Below are 24,619 nucleotides of genomic sequence, written 5' to 3'. Positions count from 1 at the left end.
TAAACTTTTCACGATTGCTTCATGCTTTTCTTTTGGTGCAAGGATACGTAAGCTGCATTAAAAACAAAATAGCAACACCATATCCTTTGCAGACTGTCGGGGGAATTGGTCCGACATTTAAACCTTCTACTATTCATGATCAATGTCAAGGTTAAGCATGCGAAGGGGCACACACAACACATACGTGAAAGATTGCAAAACATACATCACAAGAAACGTTACGAGCGAGCGCAGCAGGCACGAGGTTTTGGCAGTCGGAATGTATCGGTTCTGTATAATAGCAATATCTTATCACTCACTTCTCGAGATGGTCGATAACGCAATCAATATACATGTTCACGATGGAAGCAGCCCGATAGAGCTGTAGCTAAGTCGTTGGTCTGATACATGAAAGTTTGTGGATACGAATCTAGTTTCCACGAATCTTTTACACTGTTAACAAAGTTTTTCAAATTAAGCCCTGCCCAATGCTCTCCCCCGTTAATCCATTAATTACGAACCTAGATAGACCGTGACCTTTAAAATACGCGCGCCACGGCTAAGCAGGTTGTTTATAAACCTTCCTCCACATCAAGGGGGCAAAGGGGAAGGGCAAAGCTTTTTGGTAAGCAGTCGGCGGCGTAGATAACTCGTGGGGGAGCGTGATGATGCGTTGGAAAGATAAACAAACGTTAACACTCGGTCTTGCTGGTGCGGTTTTCGATTGCACGTGACTCTCTGAGCCCTGGTGGGGGTCAGCAGCACCAGCCAGCCGGTGCAATGTACGCATTTTATACACACGCGGAAGCTAGGGTAGAGAATCTGCCCAGGGCGGATAGTATTTCCCCTCACTAGAATAGAAGAAAAATGCGGAAGATGGTTGAGAAGAAGAGCAACGGGAAGGAAGCTTTTATTCCCCTTGACACCTTCATATCATCGTGGTCAGGGAGGCATGTATCGTACGAAGCTGTAACTGAAGAATTAGATGCAACGTGGCGCGCGTGCAGCACAACCCCACTTGCTCTTCCTCGCACGATCGCTGCTACACACCTGCCGCTTCTTGGAGGGAGAGCAATATCATTTTCATTCTATCTCGCGTCTCGCCTGTGACGCGATGGTACGGGCGCCCCTTCTTCTGCACCTTGCATTACAAGCGGAGAGGTATGATGGGTCGTCATCTAGAGAAAAAGCAGAGGGAAAGGAAAAAAACGGCACCCTGGTTCCGGTGATCCTCGTGACGGTTAACACAGGGTCGGTCCCCCGCCCGATAAGCGATGGCGCCAACCGTCGCTTAATTAAACACAAGGTTTAGCGCACCAGCTGGCGCAGAGTGCGCAAGTGCGGGCTGTGGTGAGGCGGTGATGCGAGAGAGCAAGGCAAAGGAGGAAATAAATGCTTTGACGCAGTAAGCCACCATTTACAAGCGTTTGAACCGAGCGTTTTGCGCCAAGTCACCACCTCCTTCCAACGCAACCCCCGGCCATACACACTCGCGTGCGCGCGATATCATTCCACCCCTTTCGCGTCTCGCGCGCTAGACGCAGACTAGAACAAGCGCACACGGTGGTTCTATGGCCCAAACGTGAGCGTGCGAGTGTGTGTGCGTGAGTACGTTCGTGCACCGTGAAAAGGGGCGGTGTGGTTCATGCGTTATTGTATTGTTTGATAGTACAGCTGGCTTGAACCGCTCCAAAGCTGCGTCATTCGGTGCTCTCACAGTCAATTAGCGGTTGCCGCACTATGTGCGAATGTAGTACCAGAGGCCCGACCTGAACGTCAGTATAATTTGCACAAAGCACATAACATGCTAATAATTAACTAAAAACTATCCCCATAACATGGCAAACATTTCTTTCTTTAAGTTGCCATCTTTGTTTCAATTTCCATCCACCGATTGTTTGACAGCGGCACACAGCTCCGACTGCCACGGTTTGGACGTGTTCTTGAAGCACCAAAAGGTAAATACATTCCGATACACTTGTAGCACTGCACACTCGTGTTTGGGGCGCATGATTGATGTACGCTTGTGGGTGGGTGGGCTGAATGATAAACAGTCGGAAGAAAGAAACCATCGTTCCGTTCTCTTGTGCTTAATCTTTACTTTTGCATTTTCTTATTTAATGAGTCAAGGTGTTCGCTTCAAGGTATTGGCACACAGTGCAGCAGCAGCGAGGACGAAAACGACGGTGGTACACCATTTCACCGAACAACACAGATTTGCGTTGTTTATTTGAGCGTTCTAGTTGTTTGGACTTATTGCGTGTGCAAAACAGACACAGACGCCATATACATTTCAAAGAAGATTTGCAAAAATTAAATTATACGTAAATTGAACTATATTATTTGCGATCGCACGTTTCAACCATCGCAAGGTAGGTGATATTTACATAGTGTCACGGGGCGCGGTCTGTTAGAGCGAACGCGAGGGCCCTACAAATCACGGCCACTTGAGAACTCAGTGAATTTCCCCACGTTCTGTACACGTCTAGCAGAGACCCGTCGGTTCGGAGGACGGAGGGTTCGTTAGACGGCAATTATTTAATCACAGACACAAAAGCAAACGTAGAAAAAAAGCAACGAGTCAATCGCTAGGGCACCCTCCTCGTTTCGAGTGGAAAAGAGGCGAATCCAATATTTCACCCATCCCCGCGAACCTCGCGGTCACTGATCGGTGCTTGTCAGCGTGCCGCTAAAATGGCGCCAATTTAATGTTAATTTACGATTACACAATATGGCGAGAGATTTCCAATTGAGAGTCAACAACAGCTGACTGGGAATGTGGGCGGGGAGGAAGGTGGAAAAATGAATCAACAGCGCCATCGATTTCGTTTGCCCTTATATGAGAATGTTTAGGATCGGGTGATTTGTGATGGTGCTGCTTGCTGCTGCTGCTGCTGTGTCGATGAGCTAGGGCTAACCCACGAATGATCATTAGCGTACATGTTGTGGTTTTTGTTTTTTGTAGCTTCCATAAATAAAGATTCTCGAAACATACCTCCAACAACACACCGCAAAGTGTTCAGGGTTGTGTGGTGGGTATCATTTTTGCAACGCATTCTACACGCTTGTCTACCCATGCCATGCTCTTAACATGCGCGTAACGTAAAGAGTTCATCATACACATTAAGCGTAACAGCATGCGCGATAAGGGTTTTGCTAAATGCTCAAATCAAAACCACGAATTGACGATAAGAGAGTTCTTTTTTTATTGTTCAAGTACACCGCCGCGCATCGGTAACATTGTGCAATATTTTAATGATGAACAAAGAACCAAAGTTTTTCGCACAAAACCATCAACCCGCCTGCCCCTATGCTGTGCAACATTAAAACCACAGTGTCCCAGGTGTCTGGCTATGAATTCCAATTTGTAAACGAAATGTTTTTTGTAATGAATTTATGATTACGATTCCAAATTCTTCAACAAATGTTGCTCATCTTCTTTCTTTGACAACGTTTTTCTTCCCCGCCTCAACTCAATTATGTGCTTTTGCATTTCTATGCGTTGCCCCCGTCCTGGAATGTCTTTGGCATACTAATTTCAGGCTTGTGTCTTAGTCACTTTTTTTCTAGCTATGCTCTCACAAGCCACGAGCAAACGGACACGCGCTTGGATGACTCACTCTTATCGATGTAGGAAATTCTATTCATGTTGCATGGCACCGGTATTTATGCGATTTTTTTCTTCCCTTCAGTTCACTCAACCCATTCTGTTTCAATGTCAAATCATATCTTTATACGTGCGTGAGTTTCAAACAAACAAAACAATAAAAAACTGCACACTCAATGTGTTGATGTAAAGGTATCAAAAAGCTTTTTTTTGTACTAAAAGCGCAACGTAGAGCATTTAAATAAAAACCCCATTCAGATTGTAATTTAACTGTACATATTCAAGGACAACACTTAAACCCTCATCAAAAAGGTCAATCTTTGGTGATACACACTTAATAGCTTAAAACCATTTTTGATTACGTCTCCCTCTCACGAGCGAGTTAAAAAGCAATTAATCCTAATTGACTGTGGTCTCATTAGGGCGAGCGAAACCCGAAACAGTCCGATTGTGCAATTTGTTCGTTTGCATCCGAACTTCGTTACTTCTCAAATTGATCTAATACCGCGGGGAGTGGTGTTCTAACTCATCACCAGCATCACTTTTTGCTCGCTTGTGTTCTCTGTTTCTCTATATCTCTCCTGATTGTGTGACAGTAGTCCATTCAAATTGAAGTTCAAATAAATTATGTGCCATGCCCAACTTTTCCTTTACAGTTTAAAGACTATTTTCCCACCGGGTACTTCTCGCCAAACTGTTCATAGAAAGCGGGTCGTCCTGGCGATGAGAGAGCGAGAGAGAGCCCGAGAGACGTCATTTGAATTTGGGCCAACAACTAATCATGACCGCTCGAACTGTAACAAAACATCAATTACACACAAACACACAGTGACTGACACCACTCAGGGAATGTACGGATTACACCACCAGTAAACACACGCTGAGGCAGGCAACAGCAGCAGCCGCATCAGCGTCAACTGTGGCATCAATCATTGGCGCCAAAAACCCATTCTTCCGCCCTGTTCTGTGCGCGACAAACGCAACATCATGTTTGCCGCGCTTCTCCCACACTAGAGTGTGTGTTTGTGTGTGCCTAATGTCCCATGAATATGGCGTGTTTTGCGAGATAATAAGCCGTGAAAAAAGGAATGATTTACTTTTTTTTTCTCGTGCACAGAGAGTGTTACCACTGTATCACTCGGAAGGCCAACTATTCCCTCTACAATGAGATACAAAAACAATGAGACTTTGGGGGAGATCTGACAGTGTTTCATAAAGTGTGTCCCATGTTGCGTCTAGACAGTGTAATGTACTGTTCGAAATAGCTGTTGGATAAGATCTTTTTCGACAACAAAACTACAAAACGCTTCTTTCCCTTCATCATAGTTGTATAAGTAGTACAACTTCACGCCATAACAACCTATCATGGTTGGATACATACAGATACATACAAAAGTAACAATCCTAAGTCCAACAACAACACCTATTCTACTCTCCAAGTGCATAGTAGGAATGACATTCACAATAAAACCAGACGACAAACGGTCCTCGCACGCCGTTTGCGCTACTGCGTAGTATCTATCTGTCCGCGAATAGTAGCAGCATCACCAGACCCTGTCTAATATCTGACGTCTTCGTGCACAGTGTATGTGGTCTTTACCGTAAACCCTTCAATCCCCTGCTCTCCCTCAGTTTGCACGCTATCTTGCCTATCGTTGTGTGTTCCCCCATTGTGCTGTCGCGATTTATTTCACTTTACATAAACCGTTATGAGTGCAAAGAACGCCCTTCAAAAAGGTAACGATACGACTCAAAAACACAAACACACATAACGACCCTGTCCCCACACACACACCCCATCACCCTCTGCCCACCAAGGTAGCTGACGCTTCGTTCCCTGCATTAGTGGCGACCAAATAAGCTCGCAAAAGATGTGTGACGAGAAGTTTGGAGCTCGAGCTAAACCCAGCAGCAGCAGCAGCAGCAGCCGGTTGTTTTATTTGGTCGCCGCAATCGCTTCCTCGACAGGCCGCAGCAACGGCAAGTGACGGGTCAAGGTTTGCAATGTTTTGCGTAGAGAGGAGGACACAACATCACACGCACTCAACCACCCGACCCGACCACTACCAGGCAAGCAAAACAGGTTGTACTTGAAACTGATGGTTTTGGACGATGACGTTAGGTCCCCCAAAACGTGGGTTTGTTGTTTGAAGTATGCGTGCGTCGATCAGCATGCAGTCACAATGCTTCATGTACTACTCTGCGGTTAATCTACAAGTTTTCTGGAATTTTAAACCCTTTCCCTTCATATCATCGCTTCTTGTTTGTGGTGAAACTTATATCACGAGTAAATCACCAGCTGTGCATTACTTCGCTTCGCTAGCGTTACACCAACTAACCACTTTAGTTAATTTAATATTTTATTGCGCCCGTTACAGTTTAAAACAGTGGCGTTATCATCACCAACGGTCCCACCATAGCACAATCAATCAAGAGCACCGCTACAATTACTCTCGGCATGATTTTGCAACCATTTCTTCTTTCACCTCCTTTGCGGTCCCTCCTTTGCGTCCTCTTATCAGGCCGCCTTTGTCTGGAACTGCCGCCTCACGGGTGGTAGGGAAAATCGGAACCGCTGCTGTTTTGCGCGTAATTTCCAAGTTACCAGGCGCTTATCAGTAGAGCGCGTAGTACACAAAAGGGTTGTGCAACAGTATTTATACCGACCTTAATAGGTTGATCTCTCTCTATCGTTCTCTATCTCTCTCTTTCTGGTTTCGTTCGAGCTCATTCACATACTATCACGTACGCGCGCAAACCCAGCGCGCAAAACGTAAACAAAACGGACGCGCGCGCGAGCAACGTACTGGCGCTACTGCTACCTTTGCGTATATGTCTGGGGGTATGGTTTAGATTTAACGCACTATAAACTGCAAGTGGAGCATCTGTGTGAGTGTGGTTTGGGTACGTGTTATAGGGGTACGCAGGAGATGCATTTTTTTAGGTGAATATTTGTACAAATATTCGATTATCACAGAGATTACACAGAGTTTAACAGTTCATATATATTTAAATTGTTATACTACCTCAAATTCTGAATTAAATTGCCGGTATGAGTTACATTAGCAGTAAAACTTCATCATCCATTCCATGGACATATCTCGGGGCTTGAGTTATGCTTAACTTCCAATGGAAAAACAAACAAGCAAAGGTAACGCTATACCCATCTGGCACGTCTGTCTGTTAAGAGGGACCAGCAAAGTGAGGAAATCATGAGGCACTCACTACACACCCTGGACGCAACGCGCCCAAGCTGGCAGAAAAACGAGTCCGATTGATGTGTTTTCCCTCCACAATCCAATCCAATTCGATGTCTCCACACGACCACAGTATTCGTGTGTGTGTGTTTGCCGTGGGACGAGTTTGCGGTCAGCGCTACAATGTTGCATGCATATTTGCATAAACGCAGTAGGTTTTAGCTAACAAATGGACCTCAGGAACAGCTTGCTTTGGCGAAGCGTCAGTGAGACAGATCTCATAAACATAACAACATAACTGACGCGATTTCTGAACTCATGCAGTTTAAACGTCTATACCGCCAAAGGTCATCTGAATCTTTAACGTACACCGGCAGTGAGAAAGAGACAGAACATACGCAATTCTAGACTGTATAGAAAAATATACACAAAAACCTGCCAAAACCAATGAGAAACATCAACACACTAGTTTTGGTGTTGTTTTTTTTTCTTGATACATCAAAATCGAGTTCCGCGCTACATCCTCACTACCACCACTACACCGCCGCCAGAACATGCTGATGGGCAGAAGGAATCGCATAAAATATTTTGCAAATATAAATAAATCTTGCCCGTTTAATGACGCATGAGGTGGGTTTGTAGGTGGGGATGGTAAGCCAATGCTGCTGCTTCTGTTTGCAGTTCGTTCTTGATGATGTTTTTGCGCGGTTGAGCGCCTAACGGAGAGCGGCTGGTGGATGGGTGGAAGGATGGTGAAGGTGTGCCGAGCCAGAGCGTAAAGGCAACTGCGGATATATCTCGACGATCCACTGGTACATGGTCAAACATTCAGTCCGGTGTGTGTGTGTATGTAATATAGCTGCTGCTGCTAAAGTTTACCAAACTCATGGTTTAGTTCCGTTCTCGGAGGAATCAACTCTACCTCTAATCGAGCAGTTTTATATACCCTCCCACCTCTCTCCACCCTTTGCTAACACGGTTTAGTTCACCCGTACATGAACCACTTGCTGTATAGTTGTGTGTGTATGTGCTGGCACAGCACGGTTTTATGTTTTGGAGTTTTATGAAGTCGTTCAACGGTGGTTCTTTAGCTGCGGAATCAACGGTGCGCAGCCACCCCTTCATCCCCCCGTGCACATTTGAACCACATTCATACGCCGTACCATTGCAGCAGACGGCCACCAGAACCAGCAGCGCTCTCCCATCGGCGAGGCATGGCGTTGTTGGCGGTGGGAATGTTTTCGATTTATTTTGGAATAATTTATAGCTACCAAATTGTTCAACTTTTTGTTTGGCTTCCTTTCTTACTCTCTGTTCCCCCATTCAAACACTTTTCAATTCATAAATCCTTTTCCTCAAGGGAAGTAGTATAGCATACCTGAAACAGAGAGAAACACAAACACACATTAGATACATGAAATTAAAACAAAGCTCAAGGTGCGAATCAATAATGTCGAGCGGCGGCGGGTCTCGACGCTACGTCCGCTCGTTAAGCTACAGAGATGCATAATTATTCCATCAATCATATTAGGGGAGTAGCAGGTTTGCAAAGATTTATCTGCGGCATGTATAAACTTGAAGGCCCATTAATAAATCAAACTTTCAACACACACCGATTTTGCTAATTTCATCGCTCGGCGCTGCAGGTCCCTCTCGTCGCGGTCGCCCGCCTTTAGTTTTAGTGTGTGCGCGCTTCATTTTCCATCAACGGTTTATGAGAGCATTTTTAGCCACAATCCTATACCTAACCTGTGACCCCCTTCTTTTTGCCGACTCTCACTGCCCCCAAACACGAGAAGTGATGCTCTTGAGATGCTCCAAAAAGAAGACACACACACAAATAACACGCCTCACTGACTCTTGAGATGTTTCGCGGGCAGTAAAAAAACATACAAACTTTTAATACCATAATCATTGTTGTCGGCCAACAGCACAGCGCGCCGGTGGCCGCCGGTTTATTTCATTCCCCCCAAAAGATGCCTGCTGGTTGGATTTATTACGCTTTTCTGCTTTGTGTGCAGCCTTCAGCAAGCTAATCTCTCTGCTGCAATGCACCTCGCTGCTCCTGCCTGTGGTCCCCCCGTGTGTGTTTGCTTTGGGGTCTCATGTTTTATGCAGCTGTCGCCAGATGTCTTCATCAATCTGATCAAGCGCTGTCCGCCCGTTTGCTTCCCACGGCGCGAAAAACGTGCCATCTTCTTTGGTGACATGAAATTGTAACAGTTAGTGGACAACGCCGAGTTCGGTGCAGTTGACCGCGGTGCTGCTGCAGTAGACAGCGCCAACAGGCACGCCGTGTTCCACGTTGCATTGTCACGTCATCGAATCGAAAGCAAAATTCTACGACGGGATATTAATTTTCACCTCATACATTGCAGTGAAATTCTGTTCTGTCTCTCATCATTATCATATTTGCTCTTGCAAATGAAATGAGGAATCTTTTACAGATAATTTCAATAATACAGAACAGAAAATGCTACAAGTGACCGCACTATAAGGTGCCTTTCACAAGACGGAAGAACACAACCATTATTACACCCGTAACTGCATCTAATGACCGTACGAGACAGGCTGTAAGGATCATTTCAATTGGATTAACACGCTCGTGGTTCTCACCCGATGGCGGTGGTGATAATATGTGAGACGTGCACTTAAAATTCTCGGCCACATGTGTCATATTGTGCAAATAATGATAATTGCTGATACACACCATTCCACTGCGCGCCTGTGGCTTTGTTTGTTTCGCATATCCTCAGTAAAAAGATGAAGTGGAAGAATTCATACTTTGCATTTTCGCACTAAAATAATACTAGAAGTTGCTTAAGAGCAGCGATTTGCTTTGCTTAAAATTATAGGTGCTTTTTCATGGCATTTTAAGACGTATCACTCCATAAAGAAGTTGCACCGTTAGTCGAATCCTGGCGAGGGACTTGACAGTTTATTGCCATGTGCGATGAAATGTGGCACGTGTCTCGGCATTGCCAGCGTAGTAAATTTGTGTGGCGTTAATTTGTTTGCATAATTTTAGCGTCTTTTATAAACTCTCACTCCTGGCCTATGCTCCGGCAGCACCATCAGAGTTGTCCGCTTTCTGGTCGATGACTAGGTAATTCCACTTTACGACACATGACAGGATCTTTTCCTTCATAATGCTCATCCGCAATGTGTCAGATAGGCAAAGAGAAGAGGAAACATTACTCAAGTTACATTAGTACAACGCAGAAGGACGGAAATTAATTACCTTTTTAATGAACTAAAATATTGCAATGTTCACTCTTTGTCACTTTATTCCAATAGAAGACTCATAGACGAACATAACAAACGAGAGAGTGCTATAGGACACTATACATTGGCATTCCGAATACGGTAAATGAACTCTATTGCGCAATGACAGTTCAAAAGATGAACTGCAACTTTCGATAGTTCATTAGTTAGTGGCAAACAGTGCCATGAGCTGGATGTGGTGCTTTCGCACATTTTCCTGGGACTGTCAAAGTCGCTCGCATGTCTAGGCGAATTACTGATTTGAGGGGGAGGGGGGGGGGGGAGTAGATGGCTGGTAAGTTCCATCAAATAACTCACGCACATTCATTCACCGCTCATTGGAGGTCAATGACGGATTCAATGGCCGAAAGAGGGGAACTGGAACCCATGGCGAACAACCACCACCACACCACCTCGAGAGGATCACAGCAGCAGCAACACAAATCCCCCTCGGAATACATTCAAGGAAAGGTTTTCTTATGAGTAAGGCGAGAGAGGAGTCAACCTTTGCACACGTAACCGGTAGTAGCGGTAATATCCATGCCAAACCAGTTTCTGACTAAGGAAGGGTGATATTCGCACAGCAACCAGCGCCTGGAATTCCGACACTGGCCGGTCGTTGACGACCGGCATCCACTGGTGTCGACTGGTTTATGACCGAATCGATCGGAACTCTGGTCGCCTCCGTAATGGGACTTTGCTCACACCCCGCCTACGAGGATCGGGAGTGCAGACGCCGCTAGAGTTCAACAGAAAGTTTGGTAAGGCTGGCGAAGAAGGATAAACTGCACACTATGTGGTCTTCCTTGAATGTGTTGCACTCTCTGTCACGATCTAATTGAAAATCGAACCTACGTCGATCGACTTGCATCCAAATGTGGACAATGCCGTCTCTTCCGGGGAGGTTAACTCTGCAGTGCGAAAGGATCTTTTCCTTCAAATGACTTAAATCGATCTCTTGGGCATAATGACACTCTGAGAAATCGATTTCCAGAACCATACTTAAGAAAGACAAAGGATGGTCGTCTTTGTGCAGTGTAAAAGATGAGTAACAGATACTCCTCCCAGTGTACGTCTTCCTATTTAAGACACTGTCCAGAAAGGGTTCTTGGTTGGCAAAAAGAACCCACCACATTAAAACAAGTCATCGAGGAAGGCTGCCGAACAGGTTGAGTTTGCAGCACGAGAATAGTTCTGTAAAAGGTATAATCAGTCTGCAGTAAGTGCAAATCAAGAACAGAGGACCCCGTGTGTTAATGAGACATCTATGTACTAGTGTTGCGCGTTAATGTGCTATAATGCAACCTTGTTGATTCCTGTACTGTTAAGAAACAGTTATAAACATTTCCCATTTTGCTATTGAATTGATGTATTTGAAGCTTTACGTAAGTATGCCTCCTTACCTCATACAGTTTGAGTAAAGAGCGATTGGAATGTCTATACCACTATTTCCGACAAACGTTACATTAGCTTCCAAACATGTTGCCAGCCCATCTCAACCACTGAAAGCATGAACATAGTTTGATTGTAAAATATTATTTACAACCGGCGGTCATGGTGCAATGCTGACCTTACTTTAGTAATAATAACAGCACATCAATTATTTGAGCAGTTAAACTGGCCTTTTCCTTAACAGCTAGATTGGGATGTGGTAGGATATCTATCAATATTATGCTGTTTGGCTCTCACTCTCCGCTACTGCGCCAGGGGATTTATGGTTTTATATTTCATGATGATTTGCTGATTCAATCAAATAGAAACGGAAAGTGTGTGTGTATGTGTGTACACAGACCAATGTTTTATGTGGACTCACACATGCCCAAACTTTTTCGAGAATAATAATCCCAATCGGGTAGCTCTCGACTCAATGCTTCACGCTTTCCCATCGACCGACCACGGGGAGGGCAGCACGGGAAGGTACACACATTGCACACGAAATGTTGCTTTCCCTAAGCCGGGATCTGCACCCCCTGACGCGTGTGCATGGAGCTGCAGATAACGAAATTTATCTCCACAAACACCCATCCAATATGACGCATGGAAATTACACCCAAAATGCGTAGGCAGATATCAGTGAACCCAACAGTGCACGGTTCCAGAAGCCGTTGGTAATTTATGTCACAGTTTGGTTGTCTTATTCTGTTAGATGTCGCTAGTCAGAAGTATTTGTCATATAACATCTTTTAGAAAAAAAACCCTGTATCTTATGATCATTAAATAACCACTCTGCTCACTTTACATAGACATAGTAGATGAATTATTCAGTGAATTTATCACGTAAGGGTTGATCTTTTCTGTCAGATTATCGCCTTATCGGAGTGTCTGTTTCCGTCACACTTTACCCTGCGCTAGAGTGCGTCATGCAAATAAGCACACTTAGTATATATATATATATACTGGCATCATGAGTGTACCGGCGAAGGGGACCAGAGGGTTGCTGCAACAATGTAGCATTAGTAGCACACCACCCTGAGCAGCAGTACATCGGTCGCTGCGAGGTTAAATCAATAGAACAAATCCAGGACACAAAAAGTAAAGCGTCGTATGTTTGTGTGTGATAATTATCTGCACGGCTTATACGTCCGCTTGGGTCAACTGGCCCCGTGGGCGTGTGAAATGGCAAGGCAGGTGTGTATGCACCACCCTAGAGGGTGGGTGCACTATCGATTCCTGTGTTTCCGTGCTCACTACAGCAGCGGTTGTGTTCCAGCGACATCGTTGCTACGAGGACAGTAGCATTGCGTACTTTTGCGCACAAGCTGACACTATTTATATAACAGACATAAATGCTGTTTTTATTATGATTTTGTTCATCGGTGACTTCGGTGGGCGGCAAAATGGGGGAGAGTTCGAGGTCACCTGATACCATCCGCAAGATGTCACGTAGGAGTGTGAACATTGCACTCCACATACAGCACCCGGTCGACTTTAAATGTCTTTGCACTGGGCAGCGAGACCTTCAGAGCAGCGGCGGTAGTTAACACTAGGCTAACAGATACAACCGCGTCCGTTCAGGTTCGTGTAGCAACTATTGTTGTTCTAATCATTCATCAGAGTAAACTACTGCGCGACAGACGGAATTAGCAGTTCAACACTACAAGGACATCTTTCTTGTCGCCCCTATCTTAGGGAATGGTACTACACTACACTCTTTCTGCACTGAATACTTTGTCCCCGTTTTACGACCTTTCCGCTCATTAGAGAGCTTTGTCAAACGTAGTAGTGTCTGTCGTAAAAAATGCTACCAAATTTCACTGGCCTCAACCACACCATTTGCCCTTTCGTATGCGCCTTAGTTGGCTTCTTTCTTTGCACTTCATTGCACAGCAGACACATTAAAGGACATTTCTTACCGATGTTGTTTCTCGCCCTATGCCTCCGGCTGTGCTGCTCGTCCCATCGAAACCGTTTTTATTAGCGTTGATAGGATGCCATTGCTGGTTTTGGTCCAATATATTGCGTTCTTTACATTTTTCCCATTTCTGAAATGTTTTTAGTAGCTGCTTCGGGCTTCGACGATAGTTTACGCTAGTCTTCTCCAAACGGATCGAAATTGCCTACTGCTTGGTGGGGGGGGTTCGTGTGGTGTTGCTATGGATGCTCCCCTTTAGCTCTTCTCCATGACCTTCCCTCCATGGCATTTGGATCAACTGATTCGGGGTGGGCTGACTACTACATTTGGGGCGCGTTAGAAGCGTTGTGTATTTTGCACTATTTGGCCGACGTCCAAATTGTAACCGAAGCCAAAAAAAAAACCGGTATGTCGCGCGCGATTGCTTGGAAATTCTTGCTTGGACCGCCGTAAAAAGCGCTAAAACAAACTCGAACCCCAGCAAAGAGAGTTCGTTCGGTCGCATGGTAAGAGGGCCGCCGAAAAAGAAAACACCGCGATCATTAGGAAATGTTATCGGAATGTTTACAATCGCCAATGTTGGCTACCGACCGACCGGGGACAACTTTTGAAGCTCGTCTCTCTCTTTGTGGAGCCAAAACGCGCGCGCGAGCTCGTCCACCAAAAGCCGTCATTGCTCGTAAAAGAAATCCAACCAATCAAGCGTTCCGTTCTTGGCGATAATACTGCAGCGCACTAGCGCTGGTAGAGGCCTTTGGACGTCTAATTGGCGAGCGGAGTGTTAGACTTTTGCCGTTTCCCTTTCGACATTGCCGTTTCAAGTGGCCTCACAGACACAATGTGCCAAAGTGTGTCTCCGGAAGCGATATTGAGAGAGAGAGCAGACATGCTGGAGCCCGGAGATTCAAATGGAAAAGTGACGAGTTTCGGCATGAAAGCACACAATCAAGGTTTATGTTGAGTTCTTTGTGAAATGGTTAAAATCGCAAGAATACACACAGAGTAGTCGACAGTTCTGTAAGAGCTGCTCCTCTTTATCTTCACAGCATTATTAAGCTGCTTGATAAATGTTGATAATGCTGTATATCATTTAACTCAGCTTAACGAGTCGGCTATATCAAGCTGAACGACGTTGCATGCGCGATGGCAAAATAGATAAAAATGAAACAAACAAAAAACCGCAGAGAAAGAAACAAAGCAAGGTGAAGATAACTCACCATGGAGAAAGTTGTTACATCTTTGTTTCTAGCGATCCACACCCCGTGTCCGCGACCTGAATGTGTGTTCGTTTTTCCTGCGGCTTACACCACTGACCCCCGCCCGCCCCGTCCTACCAGTGGCATCCCGACCGGTTGCTTCCTTCCGATTCGGTCCAACCCACGATATCATCAAGGCGAATAGTTCATGAAAAGTCAGCGACCATTGCACAAGTCATCGTGCGCCGCGGCTCCATCCGTTTGGCGTGATATGGACGGCGTCTGCACTTTCTTTGCAATGCACACACACACACACTCATGTGTTTGGCGTGTCGATTCGCACACACAATTTGTGTTTCGTCACAGGGACACGCGGCCCGGTGGAAAAATAGCACAGCACAATAAATAGAAATAAATAGATCCCGTCGAACCTGTCGAAGCGGAAAGCAATTCCATGGCCTTGACTTGCCAGCCAACCAGCCAGCCAGTCAGTGCGCGCGAGTCGCGGCTCCGTGTATGCAAGGAGGGTGGAGGAAACCCCCACCACAAGATAGTGTGTGGGTTCGGTGCCCGCTGCACACCAAATGAAGACGGCGTGCGGAGGAAAGTGGATGTGTGGCGGTTTCGGTTATTTTTAACAGCGACACCCCACACAACAGCGCCACCAGCGCGCGTTGCACGGAAGACAGTTGTGTGCCCACGAGCGCGGGACAGAGCAATGCGAACGAGGAGAAGACACGCCAATGGGTAGGCTCTCTCGCGGACAGGGGACACATGGAGCTAAATATGGTGCCACAGGATGTGTGTGAGTGTGAGCGTTTCCTCATCCCCATCAAGCGCACTTTGAACTCTTCTGTCCTTCCTGGCTTGTGGCGAGTGAAAGCCGCCGTGGGTTTAGCTGCACGATCGTTGAGACATTGTCCCAGTGGACAAAGTTTCTGACAAGCGTCGTGACGTCGGTGTGAGAGATGCGAACACTAAACGCTTACACATTTCTTCCTTCAGTCACCTTGCAACCACCGATGGATGACGGGCGTTGAGGAGGTTGAATGGCAGAAAGACACACATCAAATAGTCAAACGGTGAACATCTTCTAAGGGTGAAAAGAAAGCAAGTGATTGCTTCTAATCCTTTTAGAGATGATATGGCAGACATTGCAGGCAGCAAGAGGTACATAAAGTATAAAATGTATTGCGAATACTTTTCTCAAAGAGAAATGTACTACACCATCTCATATCTATAGGATCCAACTCTCCACACGTCCACATTCTTCAGTTCCTATTCATCCCACTCAGATCTATAAAAAACGTGACAGTGACACACAGGGCAAAGGCATTCTGCATGAATGACTCATACAACGGTTCCATGCCGCTTTCATGCGTATTTCCCATTACTGCCAAATGCATCACGCGCAGGCGAATATATGCTCGTTTGCATATGGTTAACATAAAATGTAATGAATGGACGACACACAGGGGTAACTAATTTGTGCGTGAGTGAGAGAGACTGCGATCTAACAAGGTTCAAGCAAACGCACACTGTGTGTGCGCGCAGTTAGTAAAAACTCCTTGTTTGCTTTCCCAAGCCATTTTCGCACTCGGTTCGGCTCTTCGCATCTCTTCAACTTGCTGCTGCAAAAACCACCAAACGATCCCTCCCTTCCTACACCGTTTCATACGCGGTTCAACTCCACCAATGGTTGCAGGGGGCTCGACGAACAAGCAGCAGCTCGCGTGGTTGTGCGAGGTGATGTGATACGCACTCACATACATGCCAGACGCGTAAGACGCGCGAGAGAAGATTTAGGCGTCTACGCCGACGACACAGCCCCCGTCGTGTTCAACCGTTCCTTCAACGCCACTCCCATTCGTATCCTTCCCATTCTCGATGGGACTAAATGCTGATTTTGCGACTATTTTTAGAAAGGTCTACCCATGGTGACTGCTTTGGATGCAGCATAGCAGCGTCTCTTGCGCGCCCTCAATCTCTTGCTGCCTTCAACCGACCGATTATTGCGGACGTCGTTGGATCCCTTCCTTTTCACCGATAATAGCAGCTCGGCGGTGGCGGCGATGGTAGAAGCAGCCGGTTCCCGACGACTTCATGCAAAATTAACGTTCATACCTCCCAAAAAAAAAAAGACTACAGAAAAGAAACATAGCCCTCGGTGTTGGTGCGAAGGTGTCTACCACACGCCATCATTCGCACCTTTCGGGAAGCCTTTTGACTTTGCGCTAGACAGGCATGGGGCATCTGAAAGACACGGTCCATAGAGAGAAATGGTGAAATATTTGAAATTTTACAGCCATCATTATTGGTCTATTAAGCGCGTTTCGTATCCCCATCCCGCCATTGATGCGGCGGACACGCAAGGGAGGAGCAGATATATATATTTATAGGGGTTGCATCTATTAGCGATGGTCAACCGGCCATGAGGAGCAGGAAGAGAGCAATGCTTCTTCGTTTTGGTTGGTGATGCTGCGACTTGGTTGCATGTCAGATACACGCAGCTGAAGTGCAGTCTTGATGCTACAATGTAGAATTCAACAGTTGACAACTCCTGTCATTCTTGGTCTATTGCTCCGTCCAACTCCAACATCCATTTGTACAACCTGAGGTTACGCCTCTTTCGAATTCTCAATATGACGGGTGCGAGCGATGACCTCCTCTTTGCTACATCTTCTTCATTTTTCACATGCTTCAAACGCCATTCATGCATATAAATGCAATCCCGTCAAGACGCTGGTATGTTGTCGCTACCGGTTCTATGATTCTCACACAAATACCATTGCCATTACTGCCTGTGCATGTATATGCATCATTGCTACTTCGATTGTCATTTGAGCGGTCACACTTTCATGCCACTTTACTGGAAAAAGGGTTCGGGAATAATTTATCGCACTAAAGGAAAGACTCAAGAACAAGGGATGGCTATGTTTATAAATCACTCATCGAGAGTGCATTTTTACGCCTACAAGACCAGATTTAATGTAAAGTGCTACAACACGCTCGCTAATACTTGGCTACAAACAGGGCTACAAACATTGGCGCAGCATGGTATGATGGTGGTGATGGTATGCGGTAACTGGGAACAAGAAAAACCAGCCCAGCAAGAAAAGATGTCCAGCAATTCCAAAGTGTTTCCCTCTCCCTTTGCCGGCGCGATTGTCCTCCAGTTCCTTTATGCTTCAGCTGTGTGCAAACAGTACGAAGACGCTATCCCTTGGTGATATTTTCTACTCTGAGCAAGTTGCCCCGTGAGTATCGTGTCCCGGCGCACAGCCGGAATCTAGACGTGAGCTCGCAATAAACTTATTATATACGACCATCCTTTTACGATCTGCTTCTACCTGGGCAGAGGTGCTTGGTGTGGAATTAACTTGCGGAGATAGGAACTCGAGGGAGAGCTATGTATATATATAGAGAGAGCAAGACAGAGATCGGTAATTTGTTACCACAGCCCAGGGAACCACTTTCTTTCCATTGTCTCTAAGGATGTGGAAAAATCCAACAAATCACCTTGTCTCGGAAAATAGATTGTGCGGCTCAGTGGTAGTAGTGTCGGAGGCAATATTAAAAATACCATTCTCCACCTGAGCTCTTGACGTGTCATAGGTATGCTCTCTTGTGGCACTAACAAACTTAATAAAATCGACGAGCACAATGCGGGACAAATAAAGAGAGCATAATTCAATCGAAGCAAAAACTATACAGTTCTACGTAAATTTGAAAGCAATACATAAAGCAGATTAGAGTCCCCCTCAATCAGAAGAGGGCGTTTCAAATTCTCACTTGACAAAATGCAATGCAGCAACTACGTGACTTCTACGCAAACATCAACCAGGTCAAAGCAACATCGATAAACTGCAGTCTGTCTTTGCTTGAAATCGATTCCACTACAAAGTGGCAGTTGACACAGATGTGAAATCGGCTCAGATTACGCTCTGCATCAAGAAGAACACACTCTCTCTCTCTCTCTCTCTCTCTCTCTCTCTCTCTCTCTCTCGGTCAGCATCCGGAGGACGTATCTTATGGATTACAGTAACACAATAAACACAGCAACACACCACACTGCAACGATTGACGCATATTCCAGAGGACAATCTTGTTTGTGATAATGAAGAAAAGAAAAATCAAACAGAAAAACACATTCTATTTCAGTGCAAATAAAAAGTCAGATTGCACAATATAGAACACGACAGAAGGCACATGTGTACGTGTGTGTCAGTGATGCTCTATTACTCCGTTCCGTAGAAATACATTCACAGGGAAGTAGTGGCATACAACACAACCGGAAATAGTTCTCTCACATCGTTTCCTATCGTAAATTTGCACCATTTCTTTCGTCATCCACCTATAACGCGCCGTCGTGTGCCACTACTAAAGCTGGTTCCGTCCTGTGCACTGTATGCTGTTGTTGTGGAGGATGTGACAATTAATGCTTTAATTTATGGACTAATTGGACATGTTTTCATTCGGTAAAACTTGCTCAGCGAACGGCCATGCTATGCAACAGACAAAAAGGAAAGACAGCGCATAACACATTCTCATTCCTTTGCCGGAAACTCTCGGCCATGAATCACGCCAGAAAAAGGCTTCATTGTGAACCAATGGTGACTAAAACCGTATGACACGGAATGACTACCAACGCACGGTTAGTTAATAGGTGAAATGTTCTGCAAGATAGCTCTCGCATTGGACATACGGTTGAGAAGACAATCATACACCGTTGCAAAATAAAATCCCAAATTCACCTATGGCTAGAATTTTGCTGGCGTACGTACAACAGACGACGCAGCGGAAATATTCCAAATAGTAACGAGTTCATAAATCACTACTCTTTTCAATTCAGCGCTTGGCAAAACAGCAGTGGCAATGGTTGGCCTATACAAAGTGAATAAATAGAATGATTGTGCCAGAACAAGCAACAATACCATGTTGAAGCGCACTGTGAACGATGCTGTTGGATGTGTTGCTGAAAATGATGCTGAACTGACTGACCGCATTGGAATGGGATAATATAACCAGAGTATAAAATGTCTCCAGTCCCTAAAATAACAACATGAAAAATTCACAAAAAAGGTATTGTACATCAACATCAGAAGATCCTCCAACAATAAAAGGGCACTGCGTCTTCATCCAAACGCATTCCGGCAGGCGTTTGTTATCAAATAAATAGAGCGAGAGAGACCATTCTATTCGGTTGCTTTCCTTTCCCTCAAGTGGTGCTGACAAAAGGTCAAATTAATTTTGCAAAAACTGTGCACACACACAATGGAGACCAAGAAAATCGGATTCTCTCGGCGACCAAGACGACACACACAAATGGCAGGAATGGGATGATCAGCCTTAACTCGACTAACTTTTGTTCGCTTGTTCGGACCGTGTATACACTATTCAACTTGGGACAATCGAAGAAGGTTAGTTTGTTACGATAGAATATAGAGCGTGACTCTCTGTTCTCTACAATACAGGTAATACAGTTACAAAACTAAGAACTTTCTCCAATTTCGACAAATTCTCGAAAAGTTCTCAGCATGTTAAGAACTACGCATGTAACATTCCATCACTTAGGTAAAACACCTACCTCTTCTTTGCGTTTCAGCCATCTTCCACACGGACTTTCCTCTAAAATCTCACTTTCATCCTCCGAATCCTCGCCGCTCTCTCTGGGGGACCTGTTGTGCTCGTTATCGTTGTTACTGGAACGACTACCCGGCATGGCAGAACAGAAGCGGCTTGGGAAAAAATATTCGGTCGACCTCCGGGTGTCGAGGATATTTTAATTAGTACCTGAAACGAGAGGGGAGCAGCAAGAGAAGCGAACGAGCGCATCCAATTAGAACATATGCCAACTGTTTTTGATCGAAGATAGGGAGAAGACTCTACAGGAGAAGGATCTACACGCGCGGCTGTGACAGCTGCTGTGTGCGGTGATGTGTGATGACGATGCAGACGAAAACCGCAACCCGACGGTAGGCACTGAAACGATTGCGAGAGCGCGTGCAGCTGGAAGCGAGTGAACTTGACCTTTAGGAACTTTAAATTTCTCAGCAAACCCAGCTGGGTTGCATTCACGAACCTCTAGCACGAATTCTACACGCCCATGATAGCCCATCGTCGCCGTCGTGGTTGTTGTTTCTGTGTTGCTATGGTGCACACCCGCACGGGGGACCAACTGCAACGTCCCAACAAGCAGTCAGGTCCAAGGAGCTTGTGCAGGTCGTTCCTGTTGCGTTTTAATGGCCATAAAACGAGGATACGAAGCGAAAAACAAAAGATTCTAGGTTCACCCAACGAAGAACTGGATTCAATAGGTTTCATGTCTAGGTCTCTTCATGCCCCTAAAACCAGCATGCCATTTTGAGCTTATGGATTTGTTTACTACACCTAGAACAGGTGTAACGAGTCGATTGTGAGCAAAATCGCGTAACACAAAACCCGCCTGCCCTGACCTTTTTGTGACTGCTGTGTGTAAGCTGTGGAATGCTTCCGACCTACAATTTAAAGCAAGAGAGGAGGACCGCGGTACATATCGATGCGATGTGCTACTTTCCTAAACACGAACCATCATGGCTTCACTCGCAACAGTATCATACAGAAAAAAGGCAGCCGAGAAGTGGAAAAAATGTAGCAAAACATTGACGCTCGCGTGCCTCCGGACACTGACTGGCCCGGCGTGTGCAGCACGATTTATGGAAAATTAATTACGAACAGAGCGACATAATTGTACCCTACATTCATCGCTCTCTGTGTGAGTGTGTGTCAAATTGTTGTTTTTTTCCACCGTAGAATTCCACACACACACGCCAAATGATGTCATAAAAATTGGAACGGACAGCCCGGATTCCTACTGCCCTCCGCCGGAATGGTATCACCTTACCCATTGCTAAAACATAAATTCTAACATCTATTCTTCGCCGCGCTATCGAACGCCCTCTTAAACCCGCCAAGACACTTGCTCTTGATGACACACACACACACAAACGAGCGTGCAGGAGGGTTCACCCACTCATATGTCTCAATGAATTGAGGAGCTGGTACGCCTTTGGCACGCTCACACCATCCCCCCACGATACCGTTTGGCTTTAATCGTTCCACGATAAAAATAAAGTATAAAAAACGAGGTATTCATGTCGCGGCGGTTTCACGTTTCAACACAAACAACTTGGCCACTGGTCACAGTGCGGAAAAGTGGACGCTTTCGGAAGCTTCTTTTCATGGCGGTGTGGTGGGTCCGAGTGGTAGCGCACCCAACCACACCCTCTAACAATCAAACCGCAGCTCGTCCAGATGGGCAGTAAATAGATGACGACGGGTTGGCACAACGTGCGCGCCCGCCGTCCGTCTGCTTGCGGGTGTGTGTATGTACGCATTTAACGTGATTTATTAGAGGTCATCCGAGGGTGGTGATGGTTATTGGCAGGGCGGGCTGGTAGTCCATCCTTTCCACTCCGCACCTCGTCCGAAAAAGACACGTCGTACAAACGGAAACACTTGAATGTGAATTCACAGACAAACGTTTCCGACCTTTCTTTGACAGACTTCGCATTAGAGGCTTTAGTAGTGTATCAAATGCAAGTGCCGGCTTGTCATTGTTTGCAAAGGGTTGAACCAATTGAGAGAAGATCATTATGAAACATCTGGTCACGATGATCATTAACGAAGGGGTGAGAGTGTGTGTGGCGCATCATTTATTAATCAATGAACAGGTGTGCTGCACTGGAGCAGACCAAGAGTCGTGCAATTCGCTAATGTAGTTGCTTCAACCTATCCAACAGCTGTTTGTTAAGGTAATTCTGATTTTGTTGATTCAATTCCACTAAACTGGACACGCCCAAAAGTAACGCAGCACAATTAGAACATTGTAAACACAACATTACACATAACAAGTTGGTAACCTTTTGCCCACAGTATCGAAATACGCTTTAAAGCCCCTCTTGCTCATGGGAATGAACGAACGTGAATCATACTTATTTATATTTCCCCTTTTTCCAGAGCATATGCAAACACCGAATTTTCCTCTGATTTGATGCCTGACTCATGCACATTTGTAAAGAAGCTGCATGTTTCATTACATCGCAAGCAAAAGAAAAAACGATGGATTTAAAGAGCTTAGATCGATTGAGAACGACGAACAACATGCTCGAGCAATGCTTTGCTAAAAAAAGCAAATATTTAACAAAACAATTCTAAATTAACCAGCCATGAACTCCTTGGAAAGTCACGTAGCTTTCATAATAAATTATTTCACCCAATGGAGTAAAAACAATGTCTAGGCAGGTTCCAAAACACGTACAGCAAACGACAACTCTTATGGAATAATTGAACAGGCAGACAGGCAAGGCACAGACGGTACACATAATTTAATTCACGTGAAACACAAATGCAAGCATGCCTCAGTGGATCGTATCGTTGCTTGATGCTGAGGCAATATGTTTTGCAGATAAAAACGGTAATAAAATCGTAAATCAACCGGGGCGAGGGATTGAAGTTTATATGACTTGGGTACGCGGCGCATAAGCGCTACGCATCAAATCAATGTACAAAATAAATCTAACCATCTGTATTGAAAGCTCACCCCCGATAGCACAAACATATTCAGTGGAATGTTAAACCGATGAAAGGAGATAAAATTTAATAAATAATGAGCTTGCAGTTTTATGCTTACAATGAATATTCACGCGTGCGCCCAACGTTTACGCAAGGAAAAAAATGGACTGTTAGCGCATGAAAGAGATGCAAATTACAACCCTCAAAGCCCGAAATTTCATTCCACGTGCGTCACAACCATTCAATGAAGAGATGAAACGCGGTGACGGTGGGAAAAATCACGTCCATATACAATCCTACGCCCGCCAAGGCTGCCGATCGACGCTCATTGGTGTCGTAAAAAAGAGGCAGCACCAAACATACTTATTTACACTTGCAGTGCACAAGAAACTAACTAATAGCTATCGAAAAAAAAAAAAACACACACACTCACAAAACCGCACCACACACACCAACGTACGGGAGAAGGTTATTACGGAATGGGTGTAATAAATTTCGAAAGTAGTGCTCTACTCTCGTTTTGCGGCCCGGAAATCGAAAGTCATTGCAGTGGATGCGAACTGATTTGAAATGCATTTGGAAAGGACGGCGGCAACAGTGTACCGGGGTCATCCACCACTTCAAAGAGCCAACCACACCACCATACCACACACGCAATCTATACGCGCGCTTGCCGGCGGTGATGGTAGACTTTCCCAAAGGGAAAGTGTCAAAGATAATTTTGGCAATGCTGCGTCACAAACACACACACAGAGCACACGATTCTTTTTTGCTTGCAAGTCACCCCCAAAACGGCTGGAAAGTGAAAAAGAACTCCGCCAAGAAGCGCACCCGGCACCCGTCAAAGGAAGCGAAAGGTAGGAAAATCTAGCGTGCAAGTCACGCGAGATAAATCATGCAACGGATGTGATAGTAGCAAAAAGAAAGGAAAAAAAAATGAACGCACACACACGCGTCTAAATCGCCTAAACGGCAACTGTTACGTATATTATAACATATACTTTACGTGCTTTGAACAGCACATCATTAGTGCAGCGCGAAACCAATGCCATTTGCATGCGGTTTTGTCGTTAGTCAGTGGATATTTTCGGACAAACACTAGCCACCACACGGTCAACACTATTTTCCATCCAAAAACGCAGCAACAAACGCGCTCTCACGAACTGGATTCGCGTCTCATGTTTCGTGTCCGCGAAAGACGCAGCAGCCAACAGTGCAGCACCAGGCGCGATCAGTTTTACAAACACTTGCAAGGGGCTGGATGCAAGCATATGACGCCGACTAATTGATACAATATGACAGCTTAATTGTGTGATTAAGTATCTTCTCATTTTGTTCAACCATACTCCTCCTCCTCCCCTTCCCCATTCTGCCGGCCAGTAATAGATCGTGTTAGAGATGGCCGACGCAGCGATACACTTTTGGCTCATCAATATGCTCCTCCTCCAAGGCCTCACACGCGGCCTGGTTT

General features: G+C 45.4%; 1 protein-coding gene across 7 annotated transcripts in view; it reads right to left on the bottom strand.

The window, feature by feature from the left end:
• LOC121595195 (nuclear receptor-binding protein) overlaps positions 1–24,619 on the bottom strand; it is a 55,160-nt gene that overhangs the window by 12,321 nt on the left and 18,220 nt on the right. For 4 of the 7 annotated variants that reach the window (XM_041918942.1, XM_041918941.1, XM_041918940.1 and 1 more), the window contains exon 3: positions 20,183–20,388. In XM_041918942.1, the coding sequence (XP_041774876.1) occupies positions 20,183–20,317 (135 nt within the window). In that variant the 5' untranslated portion in view covers positions 20,318–20,388. Of the gene's footprint in view, positions 1–7,946; positions 8,058–8,091; positions 8,162–20,182; positions 20,389–20,484; positions 20,701–24,619 lie in introns of those variants that run through there. The other 3 variants (XM_041918944.1, XM_041918946.1, XM_041918945.1) reach the window with 3 other exon arrangements.

Source organism: Anopheles merus, chromosome 3R (genome assembly GCF_017562075.2).
Source record: "Anopheles merus strain MAF chromosome 3R, AmerM5.1, whole genome shotgun sequence".
NCBI lineage: Eukaryota > Metazoa > Arthropoda > Insecta > Diptera > Culicidae > Anopheles > Anopheles merus.
The sequence above is the reverse complement of the archived record's forward strand: the minus strand, read 5'-3'. Positions and strand labels throughout refer to the sequence as shown.